Genomic DNA, 16,709 nt, shown 5'->3' with positions numbered 1-16,709 from the left:
CCATTTAAAAATGAACATAATGGAGGTAAGGAGTCTACTGATTTGGCAGCTAATGGAATAAAGATTGTTGAAAGCCCCAGAAATTGTGAATTACAGGTCTGTGGTCTGAATCAAATTGGACTATGTTGCACCACTGATGTTTGAGTCTGGTAAATACACAAATTCTTAGTAATAATACAAAAAGGGCAATTTCAGTAAGATCAAAAAAAAATAGTTCTTCAGTGGATGCTGTGTGCTAGAAACTAGTTACAGATTGACCACTGTTTGCTAGATAGAGATACTAATATAATGCAGTTATAAAGGTATAGGCTGCAGATGATGAGGGGGAGGAGGACTTGATTTTGTCAGGCTTGTCCTGGGTCCTTCATCATTAACTGTACTGGAGTTCCAAACCAGAAATAAGTTGGATAAACTTCAGATGAATTTCACTGGATTTTATTGAACCTTGTCCTAGCTTCCGAGGCTGGCACACCTTTAGACTCTTCTTAACAAAGTTGACTTTTGCTGCTTCTCAAATTAGGTAAGAGAGGATAGCAAGCTTATTTTCTCACTGGCGTGAAACTATCTGCATATTTAACATGGGCACATCATGTTAAGCTCAACCACAGAATTCCAAAGATGTTTGTCACTCACATCCTTAGAGAGCAGTTAATACTGACATTGTTTCCTGATGTGCCAGCTGTACTGCAGTTACGCACCGTAGTTTTGTTCCTATAGCCTTTGAAGCAAATTTGTTTTCTTCCTGTGGCTTTTTGAGAATAATTTGTGCTAATAAGCTTAATGAAACACAAGCATGAGAGGTTAATAACTAGAAAGGAAGTCTTATGGTTAGATACTAAGGGAAGAGACTTATTAATAACTTCTCAATGACTGTTAAACAGGATTTAAGCGTGACTTGATGCCTGTGTTAGGCAAAATATGTACTTGTAGAGATTTTCCTGTGTCTGTGACAGGAAAAAAATGGGAACAGTAATCCTTTTCTGTAAGGAACTCAAAAACTTCACTTTGTAGGTTACACCTGGCAAAATTTGTAGAGGCAAGCTCATGTAGTATTGATTGTACTCAAACAGTGGGCCACAAAGATACTGAAGGGAGCAGAGCACCTCTCCTATGAGGAGAAGCTGAGAAAGCTTGTTCAGCCTGCAGAAGAGGACGGATCCCTCAGGGGGATCTCAGCAATGTCTATAAATACCTGAAGGGAGAGGGCAAAGACGATGAAGCCAGACTGTTTTTGATGGTGGCCAGTGCCAGGACAAGAAGCAATGGGCACAAACTGAAACAAAAGAGGTTCTGCCAGAACATCAAGCAGCACTTTTGTACTGTTTGTGTGACTAAGCACTGGCACAGGCTGCCCAGGGAGGTTGTGAATTCTCCTCCTTGGAAATCTTCAAAAGCTGCCTGGACGTGAGGTAGTCCTGGGCAACCTGCTCCAGGGCAAGCAGGGGGTTGGGCCAGGTGGCCTCCAGAGGTCCTTTCCAACTTCAGCCATTCTGTGGAAATGACAAAACTATTGTTCAAGTATTTGTGTTAGAGGATAAAATGAACTCCAAGCTCTAAACAGAGCAGGAAATTAATTCTAGTAGCTAATGGGAGAGGATAAGAGGCAGAAGGAGAAGTTCTTTGTTTAGATGATCTGCCTGTTCATGTATCTTTCTCAATCAAACTGTGGCTGATTATGAGGAAAAGTCTTATCTGGAATATATAGAAGGGGGTTGAGGATTCGGTTCCTCAAGGCTTACGGAGCTGACAGAACTCATTGCTGCTTAGTGGCCGCCTTCTGATCCTTTTCTGATTCTGTAATCTTGCTCTGCACCTCATGTCAGCTCTGGTCATTAAACAAATTTAGCCCACAAATGTAGCAGCGAATGAACTTGGCCAAAACCAATTTTCTTTTGTTTTAATGAACAACATTGACTCATGAAAGGGGCCAGTAACCACCAGTACAACAAAAGAGTAAAACCAAACTGTTGTCCTGAGTTGGGGGAAGCAGAAAAGGAAGAAAGAGACACTTCTCATTTGGCAGCAACAACTATTTTTGGAGCAAAAAGGCCACGAGCTTGCAGCCTAATTTTGGTCATGTTTAAGATGTCGTGGATTTCTTTCCTTTTATGTCAGCAAAACCCAAGTTTCTTCATTTTTTTTCATAAAGAAGTTTACATGAACAAATTTGAATGCATTGTCATGGCTATCTGTTTTTCCCTCTTAAAACCTATGCAAGTGATTGTTCTAATTACTTCGTATCAGCCTTAGACCGACCTGTTGTTATGGATCAGGTGAAAGGTAATTGGTACAATAGGAAAACATAGAATGAGCAATGACAAAGAGTCTCATTTAAATATCAGACCTAGCTGAAAGAAAAATACAGAAAACAGAGTGTAAACTGGATTTTAAAATTCTTTGTTTTAATAGGGATTGCTGGTAGAACAGGTAAGGAACCTTTTCTGACTTTCTTCTAGCATTTTCACTTTTAAAAATCATTCCAATCTGCTAACTCCACAATATACTACACTTTCAAAGGATTTTCTTTGAACATTCAATTTCCAGATGTCTTTAAATGGTTATAAAGAAAAACAAATCCTCTAACCTGGAGTCACAATTGATGTATTAGTCATGCTCATAATGGTTAGGGCAAGCTAGTCAAAACCCTGTCACTGAAGCTGCTCTCTGTATAAGTTTGGGAGTGTGAGGCAATGAGTTGTTCTGCATTGTTTTTCTTCTGGAGGATTTAGTTGTTTGGGATCTCCTGCTTTTCTTCTTCCCCATTACTGCTTCTGTTTGCCATCTCTTCTCCATACCTGAGGAAGCTGTAATCTGGGGCGCTGCCGTGGGTCACTGGTAGAAGTCAGGACTGTCTTTCAGCTTAGTTTAGATTTCCCTTCCCTTCTGCCCCTCACTGGCCAAAGATCAGTCTAAGGAAATTCCTTGATAGAGAATGGAAAGATAGAAGCAAGTTCTTCACCCGGGGTAAGTAAGAAGTTGTACCTGTAGTATGAGATGAACAAACTCTCTAAATTAGATCAGGATTTCCAGCTGAAAGAGGGATCCCATTTCTTATCTAGGCAAAGGGGCTGAGCGGCCACGTCCCAGCTGTGTTATACTTGTACCTGTAGAATATGTTATCCTCCAAGTATTGAAGAATGTGAAGTCTAAGCATGGGCACAGGGTATTGTTTATACCACGTAGTTTTCCTAAATCTTGCAGACATATTCAAGTGAATTCGGTGTCAGACCTGTCTATAAAACTGGATAAGTTGTGGGGCAGAATATATTGGCTCAGGCTTGGCCAACAGTTTACCTGACTTCAGGCTTGGTCAGTGTCTGGACAGAACTTGCTCAGAATCCAGGTGGAGCTTACCAACACCTCCCTTTTCAAAAGACAGTGTAGATAAGCAGAGCCATGTCCGGGAGTCAAGGCTAGCTTCTTTCTGTCTTATTGAGTCTCATAGTTGAAAGGGTATTCAAAATCCCTTTTTTTACCCTTCCTTTATCACATTCAGTAACTTCTGAGGTGCTTAAGGGAGAATCTCATTTGCACCATGATGATACTAAATCCCTTATCCTCCATGGATACCCATTTTAAAACTGCTTCCAGAACTTAATCACCTGAAAACATACCTTCCTTTTGTAGAAGGTCACTGTCTGAAAGGGTGGAATGGCTACTATAAAAATCCACAGGATTTTCACGTAATGAGGCAGTATTTGTTCAGGACATAGTCCTGAAACCCAAGGGTTTCCCTAAGAAAAGTCACAGAGGTGGAGCCAGAGATTGCTTTTGCTTGGTTTGTTCGATGAGGCTGAGTAAGTAGTTACTCAGGGATGAGGAAGACTCGCTGATGATATCTCTACTGGGAAAATCTGCTAAAAATCTAGTGGGAAATTGTTCGAGGTGTACCCTCAAATTATGGCTCTGCAGGCCACCTGTACCCTCAAATTATGGCTCTGCAGGCCACCTTTCGTGTTGGCTGGCTTCTGTCAGGCATTCAGACTTTGAGAGTATCCTTGAGACAGGCAGTCTACATGTGACTAAATGGATAAATAAAAAGAAAACTACTATATATTTTTGTTTACATTAACTACCCATTTACCATTGTCTAAAATTGGAGTGGTCTTTTTTTTTTTCCCTTCATATAAAAGTTTGATTTTGCCTTAGCTGTCCTTTGAAGAAATGACTTCACATCAGTAACTCCTAGAACAGTCGTGTTAAGTGCTACCGTAGTGTTTTCCTTTGCAGGAGGACAAAAAAGATTACCCCATTTCACATGACACTGATTTCTGAAACTCTGCACTGTTCCATGTGGATTGTGTGCTTCCGTTCTGCTCCTCACCTTCCTTTTTCTGGATGGATGGGATTTTGCTATTTCACCTCCTCTGAAGTTTTCTCACCCACTTTTGTTATTGAAATATTTAGGAGATAGGGGTTCAAACACTCTTATTGGGGTCAAAGCCACCTTTTCAGTCTGCAATAGGGATGACAGGTCAGGGAAACAAATCTTGCTTGCTTATGAGCATGACTAAGCTAGCACCCATGACTCCAAGCTAGAGGATGCTATGTTTGTGTGGATAGAGTGTGGTGAGGAGGATGGGAGTGCTGTGGTAAGTTTTAAATTGACTGTTGATACCCATGCAGTTCACGTTAATCTGTATCTGCTTGAGAAGATGCCAAGGCAAACATTTTAAGCAACTTTATGTATTTCCATTTCCCATCCTCTAAATTGCCAATCTTAATTCTAGATGTGATATTTTTTCAGAACTGCTCTGCTGAAGTCATTGGTCAAAGCGGGTAATATCTTTCTGGAGTTGATGAGCAAGATGATTGCTTTGTTTCAGGACACAAGCTATGCTTTGAGGACTGCCCATATTTCTGAAAAATCAGAAGGCTCTGAAATAACTCCCATGAAGTCTTTTGTTTTCTCTAATTGTCTGGGCATTGTATTGCTGTGCTACCCTAGTTTGGAAAGGATATGTGCCAGCATTGTAATAGTTTTTCAGCAAAAACTTTCTATAATTATCCTGTGCTGTAATCGCAATGAAAAACACAAACAGTATGCCAAGTATTGGCAGCCTTGTTACATATATCTCCTGGAAACTGAATGTTAGTTGGTTTAATTGTCTGTAAAAGCATCTTGTTTAAGTAGTAGTATATTTTATGGAAAAAAATGGCGTGGTCTAAAAGCATGTTCCATCATAGTTTTCTTTTTATTATTAGATTGTGGAAGGAATGAAGAAGAATAAATGGAGTATTGAGAATATCGCCTTTGGATCTGGCGGAGCGTTGTTGCAGAAACTAACCAGAGATCTCTTAAACTGTTCCTTCAAATGTAGCTACGTGGTGACCAACGGTCTTGGGGTATGTCTCTTACTACATCTATCATTATGCTGTCAGTAGAGGCCTCTTGAAAACTGTTTCATGTTTCCTGTTACATTACCACCATCAGCATAAGGTACACAAGTCTGACAAAGTCCGATGTTCCTTTCATTTTAGGTAAATGTCTTCAAGGATCCAGTAGCCGATCCAAACAAACGGTCAAAGAAAGGCCGACTGTCTTTGCATAGGACACCCGCTGGAGATTATGTGACACTTGAAGAAGGCAAGGGAGATCTTGAAGAGTATGGACAGGTATGAATTGTCAAGATTTATTACATCATTCCTCATGCAAAAATTGACTGACAGAAGACAGGTTGTAACTTAATTTCACACCTTGTTTCCAATTGTCTTTTTGTTCATCTCCTGTCTCACTACTTCAGAAGTGTCCCCAGTGCCAAATTTGGTAACAATAGAGTGCTAGGATGTTAGTAGAATGTTCAGGCTTGAAAACTAGCTCACTCTATTTTGTTTGTGTTTAGAAATAAGAGACTGATGCTTATTTTTCACAAAACTAGTGTCTCATAATGTAGCAGGACATAAAAACTATGAGTGTCCAAAGGAGAGCAACAAAAATGGTTAAAGATCTAGAGGGCAAGATGTACAAGGAGCAGCTGAGGTCCCTTGGTTTGCTCAGCCCCGAGCAGAGCAGGCTGAGGGGAGGCCTCATGGCGGCCTGCAGCTCCCTCACAAGGGGAGCGGAGGGGCAGGCGCTGAGCTCTGCTCTCTGGGGACAGCGACAGGACCCGAGGGAACGGCATGGAGCTGGGACAGGGGAGGGTCAGGCTGGGGCTTAGGGAAAGGTTCTGCACCCAGAGGGTGGTCGGGCACTGGGACAGGCTCCCCAGGGCAGTGGGCATGGCACCGAGCCTGACAGAGTTCAAGACGTGTTTGGATAATGCTCTCAGACACGACGCTTGGTCTGATTTTTGGGTGGTCCTGTGTGAAGCTGGGAGTTGGACCCCTGTGAGTCCCTTTCTACTTGGAATATTCTATGAGAAAATGTTAACAAAGTACTTTTGTATGAGTCATATATTTGAATAGTAGCTTGAGGAGGAGGGAGGTGGACAGGCTTAACTAAACCTGTTTCTACTTTCGCATTGAGATTTGTAAATAGTTCCTTCAGGTGGTAATGCTCTACCTGGAGTAGTTTCAAGATGTAAATTAGTCTACAAAGTCTGTTCCCTTGTTAAGTCTTTACAATCACAAAATTAAGTGCTATTTCAGTAAAATAAGTGCAATCTTTAGGCCAATCTCAGCTTTTCAGATGGAGATCTGAAGTATTCAGTGAACTGGCAACAGAATGCTGAACTGTATGTTGAGTCTCTTCCTGAATTAAGAGTACTGAAAGTAAACACGTTATCAAATTGCACTTCAGTCATTAAAAGCTGGAAAATTGAGTTTTCTGGTACGTACAGGGACATTTCTGTGCTACAAGGCAGAGGGATGTTTCCAGGCATGCTGTTTAAGCATAAAAGTGAGATCTCTGAGAAATTTAAACATAGAAGACAAACAGTTATATACTCTGTAGATAACGTGCTCTTGATGCAAAGACCTAAGAACAAAAAAAAAGACTCCAACTGGGAGTGTAATAATAGGGCGAGGCATAACTACTTTAAACAGAAATAGGGTAGATTTAGATTAGATATAAGGAAGAAATCCTATACTATGAGGGTGGCAAGACACTAAAACAAGTTGCCCAGAGAAGCTGTGGATGCCCCATCCCTGTAAGCGTCCAAGGCCAGGCTGGATGGGGCTTTGGGCAGCCTGGTCTGGTGAGAGGTGTCCCTGCCCATGGCAGGGGGTTGGAACTGGGTGATCTTTAAGGTCCCATCCAACCCAAACCATTCTGTGTACTTTCAGAGTTGTGTATACACATATGCATGTATCTGTTTGTGATGCACATTCATATATATCTATAAATATATTTGTGGGGGGGTATATGTACACACAAATGGGAGTTAGTGGTAAGAAGGTCTTCCAAACAACTCAGTCACATCCCTTGGGGTCTGAATTAACTTGATGTGTGGTCCCTTCATTTTTGACAGGGGAAAGAATTCATAAAGTAGTTTTCTGTAGTGGGATGTTAGAGGAGGTTTTATATGTGGTACAGGTTCTTTGGAACTCTGGGAAATGGTGGGGAGATATGTTCCTTTGTGGGCCCCGATTCCCTAAAGCCATGGGTCAATAGGTCACCAGGGAAAGCAGCTGTCCAACATTGCTTTTGTGCTAACTTTTCTGTGCAAAGCTATGTGTATTGCCCTTTCACTGTGCTACTTGTGAGCACTTCTTAATACATTTTTATAGATTTTCCTAATGGTCCATTTTGCATGAAAAAGAGTTGTGTGGTTTTTTTTTTCCCCCGTAATTGGTGTAGAGAAAAATAAGATTTAATCTAAACATCTCTAATTTAATTGTACTTAAAATTTGGTTGGTTGTCTCCTTTCCAACTAGCTGGTCTAGTGGGATATATTTAGCTTATGGATTTATTTTTTTTGTCTGTGGCCTGATGTGGACAACTTACTTCAGGGACTTCTCAGCACAAAACTTCTGTCTGTGCACAGGATGGACTAAATCCTTTCTTCTGTCTCACTTTTAGGGAAAGTTACCAGACAGAGCTGAAAAGATGTAGTATGTTGACAGTCAAAAACTCTCGTTTCATCAGTCTTGCTTTTAAGTTTATATGTAGCTTGTGTAATCTGTGTTGTTTGTTCATTTGGCAAACGAATCTTGCTAAAACAGTGGTGTTTCTTGCAGGACCTCCTTCATACAGTATTTAAGAACGGAAAGGTAACGAAGTCGTATTCATTTGATGAAGTAAGACAAAATGCCAGGCTGAAGAACAGTGAACTAGAAATGGCGTCTCACTAAGTTTCATTCCTTGTCCGTGTATGTGTGTGTAACAAGTATGTACTGCATAGCTACTGGGTTTACTGTACAGATTTGTGTGTTTGTGTTTTATGACATTGTAGCCAAATTATTTGTTGGTTTATGGACATACTGCCCTATCTTTTGCCAGTCTTTAGAAAAGATGAAATCAGGAAATGGTACTTACAATGTAAAACGTATTTAATGCTAAAGTGTGCTTTTTAGGGCCCTTTGCCAGTAGTGACTCAATCTGGTATTGATCTTTTCACAAATGAGACAGAGCTGAGAAACTTTTTTATATATAACAGAATATCACAAAATGGATTTACATAAAATTATCATGATTGCTTTATGTTTATATTTAACTTGTATTTTTGTACAAACAAGATTGTGTAAAATATATTTAAAGTTTCAATAATTAAGTCTTTCCAACTTTTCATGATTTTTATGAGCACAGACTTTCAAGAAAATATTTGGTGGGGGGGAGAATCCATTGCCTTTTGTCCATTAATCAGCAAATAAAACATGGCCTTAAAGTTTGTTGTGACATTGTACCATTTGACGACTAAATCAGGACTTGTATCTCCTTAAGATCCCATAGAATTGCTGACCTCACCGTTTCTTGTAGTTGTCTGTATTTAGTTAATCTACATTAAAGAAAATTACTGTTCTTACTAGAAGGTTTAGGTACTACAGACCTTGCTGGCATGGTAAGGTGTATAAACGGAATGCCAAATTTGAAAGGATTCTCTACTGCAACTTAACTTGCCAAGTCTATCCCACTTGGCACATGCACCTCAATATTTTAAGAGTAAAGTTTTTAAGAGATCTCCTCTTCCACTATAGAATATATGTGTAAAATACTGAAATATGGAAGCGGTGTATTTTAAAGTAATTACACTTCTGGGTTTATTTTTCATATACTGTAAGTGACATGACTTTAAAGCAAAATACTGGACTCGGTAGTGCACTTTTTTACTTTTTTGTATTTTTTTCATTGATTTGCCTTTTGTCAGACTGGATGTTAAATTGTAAAAAAAAAAAAAAAAAAAGTTTAACTATTTTTGTTAACAACTTTAATAAAACTTTATGCTAGCCAAACTCCTACATGAATGGCAGACCTGTTTCCCCTTCTCCCCTGTCTCACTGGGGCGAGGAGGGGCTTTTATTTTGCAGAGGGTAATTGTAAAAACAAGGTTTCAGAGAGAGTTTTGAACTGTATGCACTTGATTGTACTTGCTCTCTGTATATGCTTGATTTGAATATCTGCTAGAAGACAAAACTGTTGAGGATTTTATTTGAGAAGCTATGTAGTAACCTCTGAAATGTTTGGTAGTACTGTAGGATGGCTCTCACTAGAAAAGGAATACCTCCCTTATTTAAAGAAAAAAAAAAGCAAAAACAAATGGTTTCTGTATTTTGTTTATGATCAACTGTCAGACAATGACTTAATATACTGATGTAATTAATGCTTCTAATTAGAAAATGATGTTACAGGAAAATGTTAGGGGTCCTCTAAAATCACTTAAGCCTACAAAAATTATACAAAATATGCTTTTAAAGGAAGATTGAAAAGCCATACTTCATTGTTTTTATTCTGTCACCAAGGACCACATCAAAGCATTCACAATATTTCCAGGGTTTGTGGTTAAGACATTTATGCCCAGTCTCAGTAGTTCTTGTTAATAAAAACTTGTTTTCCACTCTTAGTGTACGTAATTATACATTTAAGTGATGTCTTGTTTCAAAAATAGTGCTTTAGTAAAACTTTAAATGCTGACCTTTCACACTGAGGAACTGCCTTCCCTTTGCTATTAATGATATTGTTTGTATTTGGCCAAGAAAGAATTTAAATCTGGACTTAGGATCAATAGCAGGTAAATAGTACAGAGCCTATTTTACTCCTCCAGATATGTACTAGGGAATTTTATGATGTACGGTTTAAAAAATAAGAGTAAATGCTGCTTTCATTCTGTACCAATAAAAATTTTGATAACTATTAACTACCCATAACTGATATTTTTGTACTTGAACAGTGAGGATATGCTGTGGAAGCACTGTTTTCTTGTGTAACAAAGAAATGCATCAGTAGTTGTTCAGTGTTCTCTAAAACTTAGCGTGTTAGCTGGAGACTTAAAGCAGATTTTCTACCTGTGCATGTCACTCAGAAGGTTGTCACGTCACTCATTTTAATAAATGCTAATATCTTTTTAAAGGGGGAGGAGGGAGGCAGAACACCTGGTGCTATTCACACCTGAATACATGTCTTTGTGTTTGGCAGTTTGATGTTCTGGGCATCAAGGAGTTGATAAAACTTACTACAGTGCTTGAACCATACAGTATCCTGATTCTTCCACATAAAAGCAAACAGCATGTTTAAGTTTGCTTTAATTTACTAGATTTGTAGTCATTGATATATTTTAATTATCCCCATTTCATAATATAACACAGTATTTGTATTTAAAAATAGGAATTGGGAGTTTTGTGTTAATACACTTATTTGTAACCATATTTAGCATAAGAAACGGATTTTATAAAACTATTTTTTCTTAAGCTGCATGATTATGAAAAGATGCTTTTTTCATACTTTGAAAGACCTGAGGAGAGAACAGAAGAGTATTTAACTGTTCGGTTTGCCAAAGTCAAAACAACGTTTAAACATTTTTTTTGTGTAGGTTTTTACATTCCTTCTTAAACTGTTTAGTGAAGAATAAGTATTCCTCACTTAAATCCTCTGTTAAAGTAATTTTAATGTATTTGGCATCAAATACCAGTATGTAATACACATGGAAATAAAGTTTAGTTCTGGCAGTGAAAATAAGAGCCATTTGACTGTGTCTTAAAGTTGTGATGTTGGGCATCAGATTCCATTCATGTGCTCTTTGTTGCCAAACACAGATTGGAGTACAGCTTGGTGTCATAGTCTGCTGTAGGAGAACTGCCCTGTTGGCTCGCTTGCAGTTTGTGGTCAGCTTAGTTCTAAAGAAGAAAAGGAAAACTGGATTATTTTTTCCCTCTTCTGTTTTTCTCTTGCAAAGTGTGAGCACGTTTGTACTTCAGTATCTGGTGTGCTTTTGCTTAAAAATGAAGCACTTGAATTTGCTATGAGGTCATATCCTCCATTTACATTTCACATAATCCTTTATCAAAGATTCATTATTTTTATTTAGATTTTTTACCTCTAAAGCAGTTAAAAATGCTTTAGTAGCTATCAAAAATACCAGCTTTTTAATAGAGAGAATGTCTCCAGTCCCTTTGGACAGGATTTTCCTAACTGGAAGGAATAACACATTTAGTCCTACATAACTTTAAATTGTACCTTAAGCACAGTCTCTAACACGCATGTAAAGATTATTTATCTTTGTTTCCAGTCCCTTTAGGTTGTGCTGAACCATAAAAAAGGACACCTGTAGCCTACAATAATGGCCTTTAACACTTGAAATCAAAGTCTGTTGTGTTATCTTTACAGAGAGCATACACAGCATAAGTGGTAGGTAAGCAGGGCTCTTCCTCCTCCTTTCCATGCTGCTGCAAACATTCAGGTGTAACGCTCCAGCTCTTCTTACCCTAGGTAGCCTTGCTGCAAGTTAAAAGTGACTGCCAGTGGTTAAGTGTGCTTTGGTGGGCTCTCAGATCATCGTGCAAAGGAGTCTACAGAGAAACTTCAAGCCTCAAACTGTGCAGGAGAAGGCAAGGGATTTGCAAATGTCTCTCTTTTTGCCCCCCCCCTGCTTCCCCCCCCCCGATTTCTGCTGTAATTATTAAAATAGTATCTGTGCTGAGTTGCTCAAGGCTGGAACTATGAGTTTGTGTTTGAGCAATGGTAATTACCTCTCCATGCAGTAATGTGTGTTTCTGCTTGTCCATGAGAGTCCCATGGGGATCCTGTAGGTACACACCTCTGTGAAATTTGTAAACAGCTTAGTGAAAGGCGATCCCCTTGTTTTTAACCTGACAAATAGAGGCATGTTGTGTGAGGAGCTGCATGCCTTCTAAATAACTTGGCCATCAGAAATAAGGCAATTCTGAAATTGAAGCTACTCCATAAAGTCAGGCTTGCTGAAATCACAATTGTAAACCCTAGACAATTTTTTCATTGCTTTACTGATAGCACAGCCAACCTTGCTAATCATTTAAAAACATCCATTTCGTTTATCTAAGATATTTGTTTTTTATGGTAAGTGATGAGAAGTACTTAATACAGCTTTACCAAAAAGTATTTTCCTGTAGCGTTCTTGTATTGATAGGTAACCTGTTTTCTGCTGTGAGGTAATACAGAGTTATTCAAAAGACTTGGGAGTGAAGTCAGTAGGATTCTTCTCAAGTAATGTATTTTGATCAATATTGTTTCCTTACAGCTCTTTATCTCTGCTTTTTGAATAGAATTTTTAGACTTTTCAATTTCTGATGAGGTTTCCTGGAACCAGAACTGTAGTTCTCTATCCTGCTCCTGGCTGGAGCAGGGAGGTCTCCTAAGGAGAGGGAGGGAGGAGTCCCTCATGACTTTAGTAGTGTTTTTATTTCCCTCTTCTACAACTCCTCTGAGAAGAATGACAAGTTTATAGCTAGTTTATAGCTAGTTTACCATTAGGTCAAAAATCAGAACATTTGGATTTTACAGCCCCTTTTTCTCCAGCAGTTTAGGTTGTATCTAAATCAATTAAGATTGGTTCTAGATCTCTAAGATATAATTAAACAAGGATACATTATTACTATATGCAACACTACGTTGTTGTTGTTTTATTGATTAATACTGTGAGACTTGGAAATCCGATTCTTGGGGGTTGTTGCCTACGCCTGTGTCAAGTACATATATTGGATAGAGCCAGGGAATTATAAATTATTGAAAATGGCTTCAGCATTTTCTGAAACTAAGGTATTTAAGAAATTCAAGTGGATGGATAAAGAATGCATGGAAGGATCTGAGGGGTGGGAATTTTTCACTTCTTTGTCACTAGATTGTGTTATTAATGTAGCTATTTAAAGCTTTCACATCACCTCCTTTTTATGAAAGAGGATGAAGAAGCATAATGAGTATTCATACCACCAAAAGAGTAATAAAAAAATGTCAGGTGAATTGCATGGACTAAAAACCTTATACCTGCTAAAGAAAAGTGGTTATCAGTCTTGATCTTCCTTTTTCTTACTAAAAGGAAGAGAAGAAAGCTCCTTTGTCAGGTTGATTGGGATGCAGTTTCCTCAGCTGACTAAAGAAAGCAAGCTAGCATGCTCTGCCTGTTGAGGGAGTTCTTCATGTTCCAAGAGATGTTACCCTACTTTAAGCCTAAGGAACTGCGGCTTGTTTTTTGGTGTGTCAGAAAGATGACCTATCCAGCAATTGAAGAGGATAATCTGCAGGTTAAATGGCTTTGGGTATGGATACGTCTGTAAGTCACAGAAGGGTCAGAGCATGACAACTAATCTCCCTCGGGTGAGGGTGCCTCCCCTTGATTTCTGTCTCAGCTGAGGAGGTTCAAGTCTATCCTATAATCTGTTGCAAGAAGCATTGAGGCTGTTCAGCCAAAACAGAGGGTGGCCGTGTCCATGTGATAACAAAGCAGTGGTGTGCTAATGTGCCCCAGCCTAACGTTAATCCATTTTTCAAGGCTTATAGCTACTTGTTAAGCCAAATGCTGATGACAAACTTCATTAAAGCTACCATTCTTCCCACACCCTGTGGTTTTTGCAGCCTCGCCTCCAGCACTCTCGCCTGAAGACCATTATTTGCTTTTATTGCAGCTATAAATCTGCACAAGGTAAAGGGAAGATTTCACCTCTGTACAAGGTTTTGCAATCTTTACACCTTTAGACAAAAGCAAATAGATTAGTACAGGAAAACCAAAAAAGAAAGCTGTCCCGGTGCAGCCTTTCATGTCCTGACTTGTGACCATGAAAATGATAATATACATGAGCCTGGCAAAACCAAAAGCATTTGTTCTCTTAAAAATTATACATGCTGTGATGCCATATACTGAAACATACAGTTAGTCTTTCTAATTGCTAAAACATTGCTGAATACTCAAACAGTTTAGCTTGGTTTCTGCAGCTGTTTCTTGACTCACCAGTCTCAGCCAGATTCCAGAGGCTGTGCACACACAGTTAATCCCATCAGACAAGGAGGCAGCGCTGCACGCAGAGCAGCAAGACGAAGTGCTCAAATATACAGAGTGCAATGCTGTGTCTTGTAACCACTGTGAAATTCCAAACACTCTGAAAGACACATCCCGCTGCAGTCCTGATCACCTGAGGGGGGAAAAATGCATTTTTGCTGGGTTTCGTTAAGACTAATTCAGCTCCAGCTCTGCTTCTACCTGTGGATGCTATTCGAGTGGATATTTTGTCATACGAAAGTGTGTGCATGTTCCATCCCTGATTGTTTTTTTTACAGCCTGTATGAAACTGGGAAAGACACGTAAAGAGTTTTATCAGTTTCTTCCATGCTACAACAACAGTCCTGCTCAAAGGCATTGTGACACGAGAACCCGTGTGGTTATTGAATATGTGGTGTGCTGTAAACCAGCATGAGAAGAGCATGAAAGTGACTTTGCAGGTTGTGATATGATCATAAGTAATAACTCCTTCCCAAGTCAACCAATTAGACACAAACACTGTCACTCCGGTGATTGTTGTATTGTAGGAAACACGAGAGAGGTGTGTTGGCTAAGGCTGCCTCTAGTTCTTTTTCAGCTGACTTTCTTTATCCACCACCCCCAGCCTGCAGATCATGGATTTCCCAAGCCACAGGAAACACATTGTATTTACCAACTTATCAATAGTCTTTTCTTTCTTGAATTTGTCCAGTCTCTCCTTAAACACTGTGTGAACTTTCAGCATCTGAGACAACCTATTGTAATAGCACAGCTTAACTATACATGGTGTTAAGAGCTTGGTTTTTGTTTGTTCTCATCCTGCCAACAGCTACTTTCTCGCTCTAAGTCTTCCCTTCAGAAAAGGAAAGAACATATTTCACTTTTTCTAAGCCATTCATGTGTATATAGATCTGTATGGTCATCCTACTCCTGGCAGAACTGTCCCAACCTATGTACTTATTTCTTGTACAGAAGCTCTTCCATGCTCTGGATCTTCATTTTCATCTCTCTAAACCTTTTCTAATTCAAGTTCATCCTTTTCTGTAATGGGACAATATCAATGGAAAGGTGTGCTGGATGCAAGAGAACCAGGGCTTATACGATGGCATAAAGCTCTGTGTTACACTCTCTGTTCTTTCCTAACACTTGAACTGCTTAGTTTGCTTGGTTTTAGTGCTACTGAGCTTTGTACTGGCATTTTTATTATTCTATTGTTTATAACTCTGGGATTTTGTGTTTAAGTGGTAGTAGATTATTCATAATGCATCATTTCATGTGTGAGGTAGAATTATGTGCTATGTACATCAGTTTATGCTTATGTACACTGGATTTCATCTCCAATCTTAATTTGCTGTCATGGTGCTTTATAAGATGCTTTAGCAATTCTTTGCAATCAATACATGTCTTTACTATCTTGAATAACAGCATCTCCAGCAAACTGTCCCCTTGTTACTCATCCTTCTCTAGACTGTTTCATAATATGTTGAGCAGCATGAGTTCATGCACAGATCACTAAGAAACTTCACTCCTTTCTGTGAAAGCTGAGTATTTTTCCTACTGTTTCCTATCTTTTGATCAATGTTGTATATATTTAAGTACCTCCCTCATATCACAAAATTTCTAAGCTTCCTTGGAGATGTCTGATAAGCAAACCTTGTTCTATGCCTTTCTGGGATAAAAGTAGGTTATATTAAAAGGATCTCCCTTACCCACACACCTGTTGTTTCCTTCAAGGAACTCTGGTCTGTGAAACGTGACTTCGTCTTGAGATGTCATGTGGGGACGTTCTTTCCCAGCTGTTTAAGCTCATTCCTACCACCACAGTTTTGGAGTTGAGTTTGTCCAACTTCAACCTCAGCCACTTGGCCTTTCTATGCATTTCTCAGCAAGATCAAGAATCCTTTGAAGATTTAGAAAATCAAACTCCAGAAAATTCATGGTATTTGTCAAACTGATCCTTGCTCTTCTGCTGTCTTTGCCATACTGGAATAAAATTCTCAGTGGCAAATGGTGCAATTCTGCAGTTTTATTCAACTGATAATAGTCACCTAGTTCAGCAGAGTCTCTTGGGACAAGATAATTGTTCTTTTATACATGCTGGCTGTATAGGGATCACATACATTTAAGTATATATACATATATATATATTACAGACACATACAAATCTCTATATATGAATAGACAGAGGAATGATTATGCATGTATATTCTATATATAGAAGGAAAAGTCCATAAAGACTAAAGACATTCTAACAGTGTTCTTTCATGGGCTGTGATCTTTCATGTGCTATGATTTTTCACAAACGCAAACAGGGGTCCTTGCCCTGTTTCTTCCTGGTAGCTTCATTTTGTAGATGGAAGGGTTGTGTAATCAGCCTTTTCAGCTGCCAAC

At 39.0% G+C, this 16,709-nt stretch overlaps 1 protein-coding gene across 2 annotated transcripts in view; it reads left to right on the top strand.

Moving 5' to 3' along the window:
• Nucleotides 1-10,232, top strand: part of NAMPT (nicotinamide phosphoribosyltransferase) — a 30,206-nt gene extending 19,974 nt beyond the window's left edge. Inside the window, exons 9-12 of one of the 2 annotated variants that reach the window (XM_027459200.3) lie at nucleotides 2,410-2,427; nucleotides 5,206-5,346; nucleotides 5,482-5,616; nucleotides 8,119-10,232. In XM_027459200.3, the coding sequence (XP_027315001.1) occupies nucleotides 2,410-2,427; nucleotides 5,206-5,346; nucleotides 5,482-5,616; nucleotides 8,119-8,232 (408 nt within the window). In that variant the 3' untranslated portion in view covers nucleotides 8,233-10,232. The remainder of the gene's footprint in view (nucleotides 1-2,409; nucleotides 2,428-5,205; nucleotides 5,347-5,481; nucleotides 5,617-8,118) is intronic. The other variant, XM_027459202.3, reaches the window with a different exon arrangement.
• Nucleotides 10,233-16,709: the final 6,477 nt, after the last annotated feature.

This window comes from Anas platyrhynchos, chromosome 1 (genome assembly GCF_047663525.1).
Source record: "Anas platyrhynchos isolate ZD024472 breed Pekin duck chromosome 1, IASCAAS_PekinDuck_T2T, whole genome shotgun sequence".
Lineage (NCBI taxonomy): Eukaryota > Metazoa > Chordata > Aves > Anseriformes > Anatidae > Anas > Anas platyrhynchos.
The sequence above is the reverse complement of the archived record's forward strand: the minus strand, read 5'-3'. Positions and strand labels throughout refer to the sequence as shown.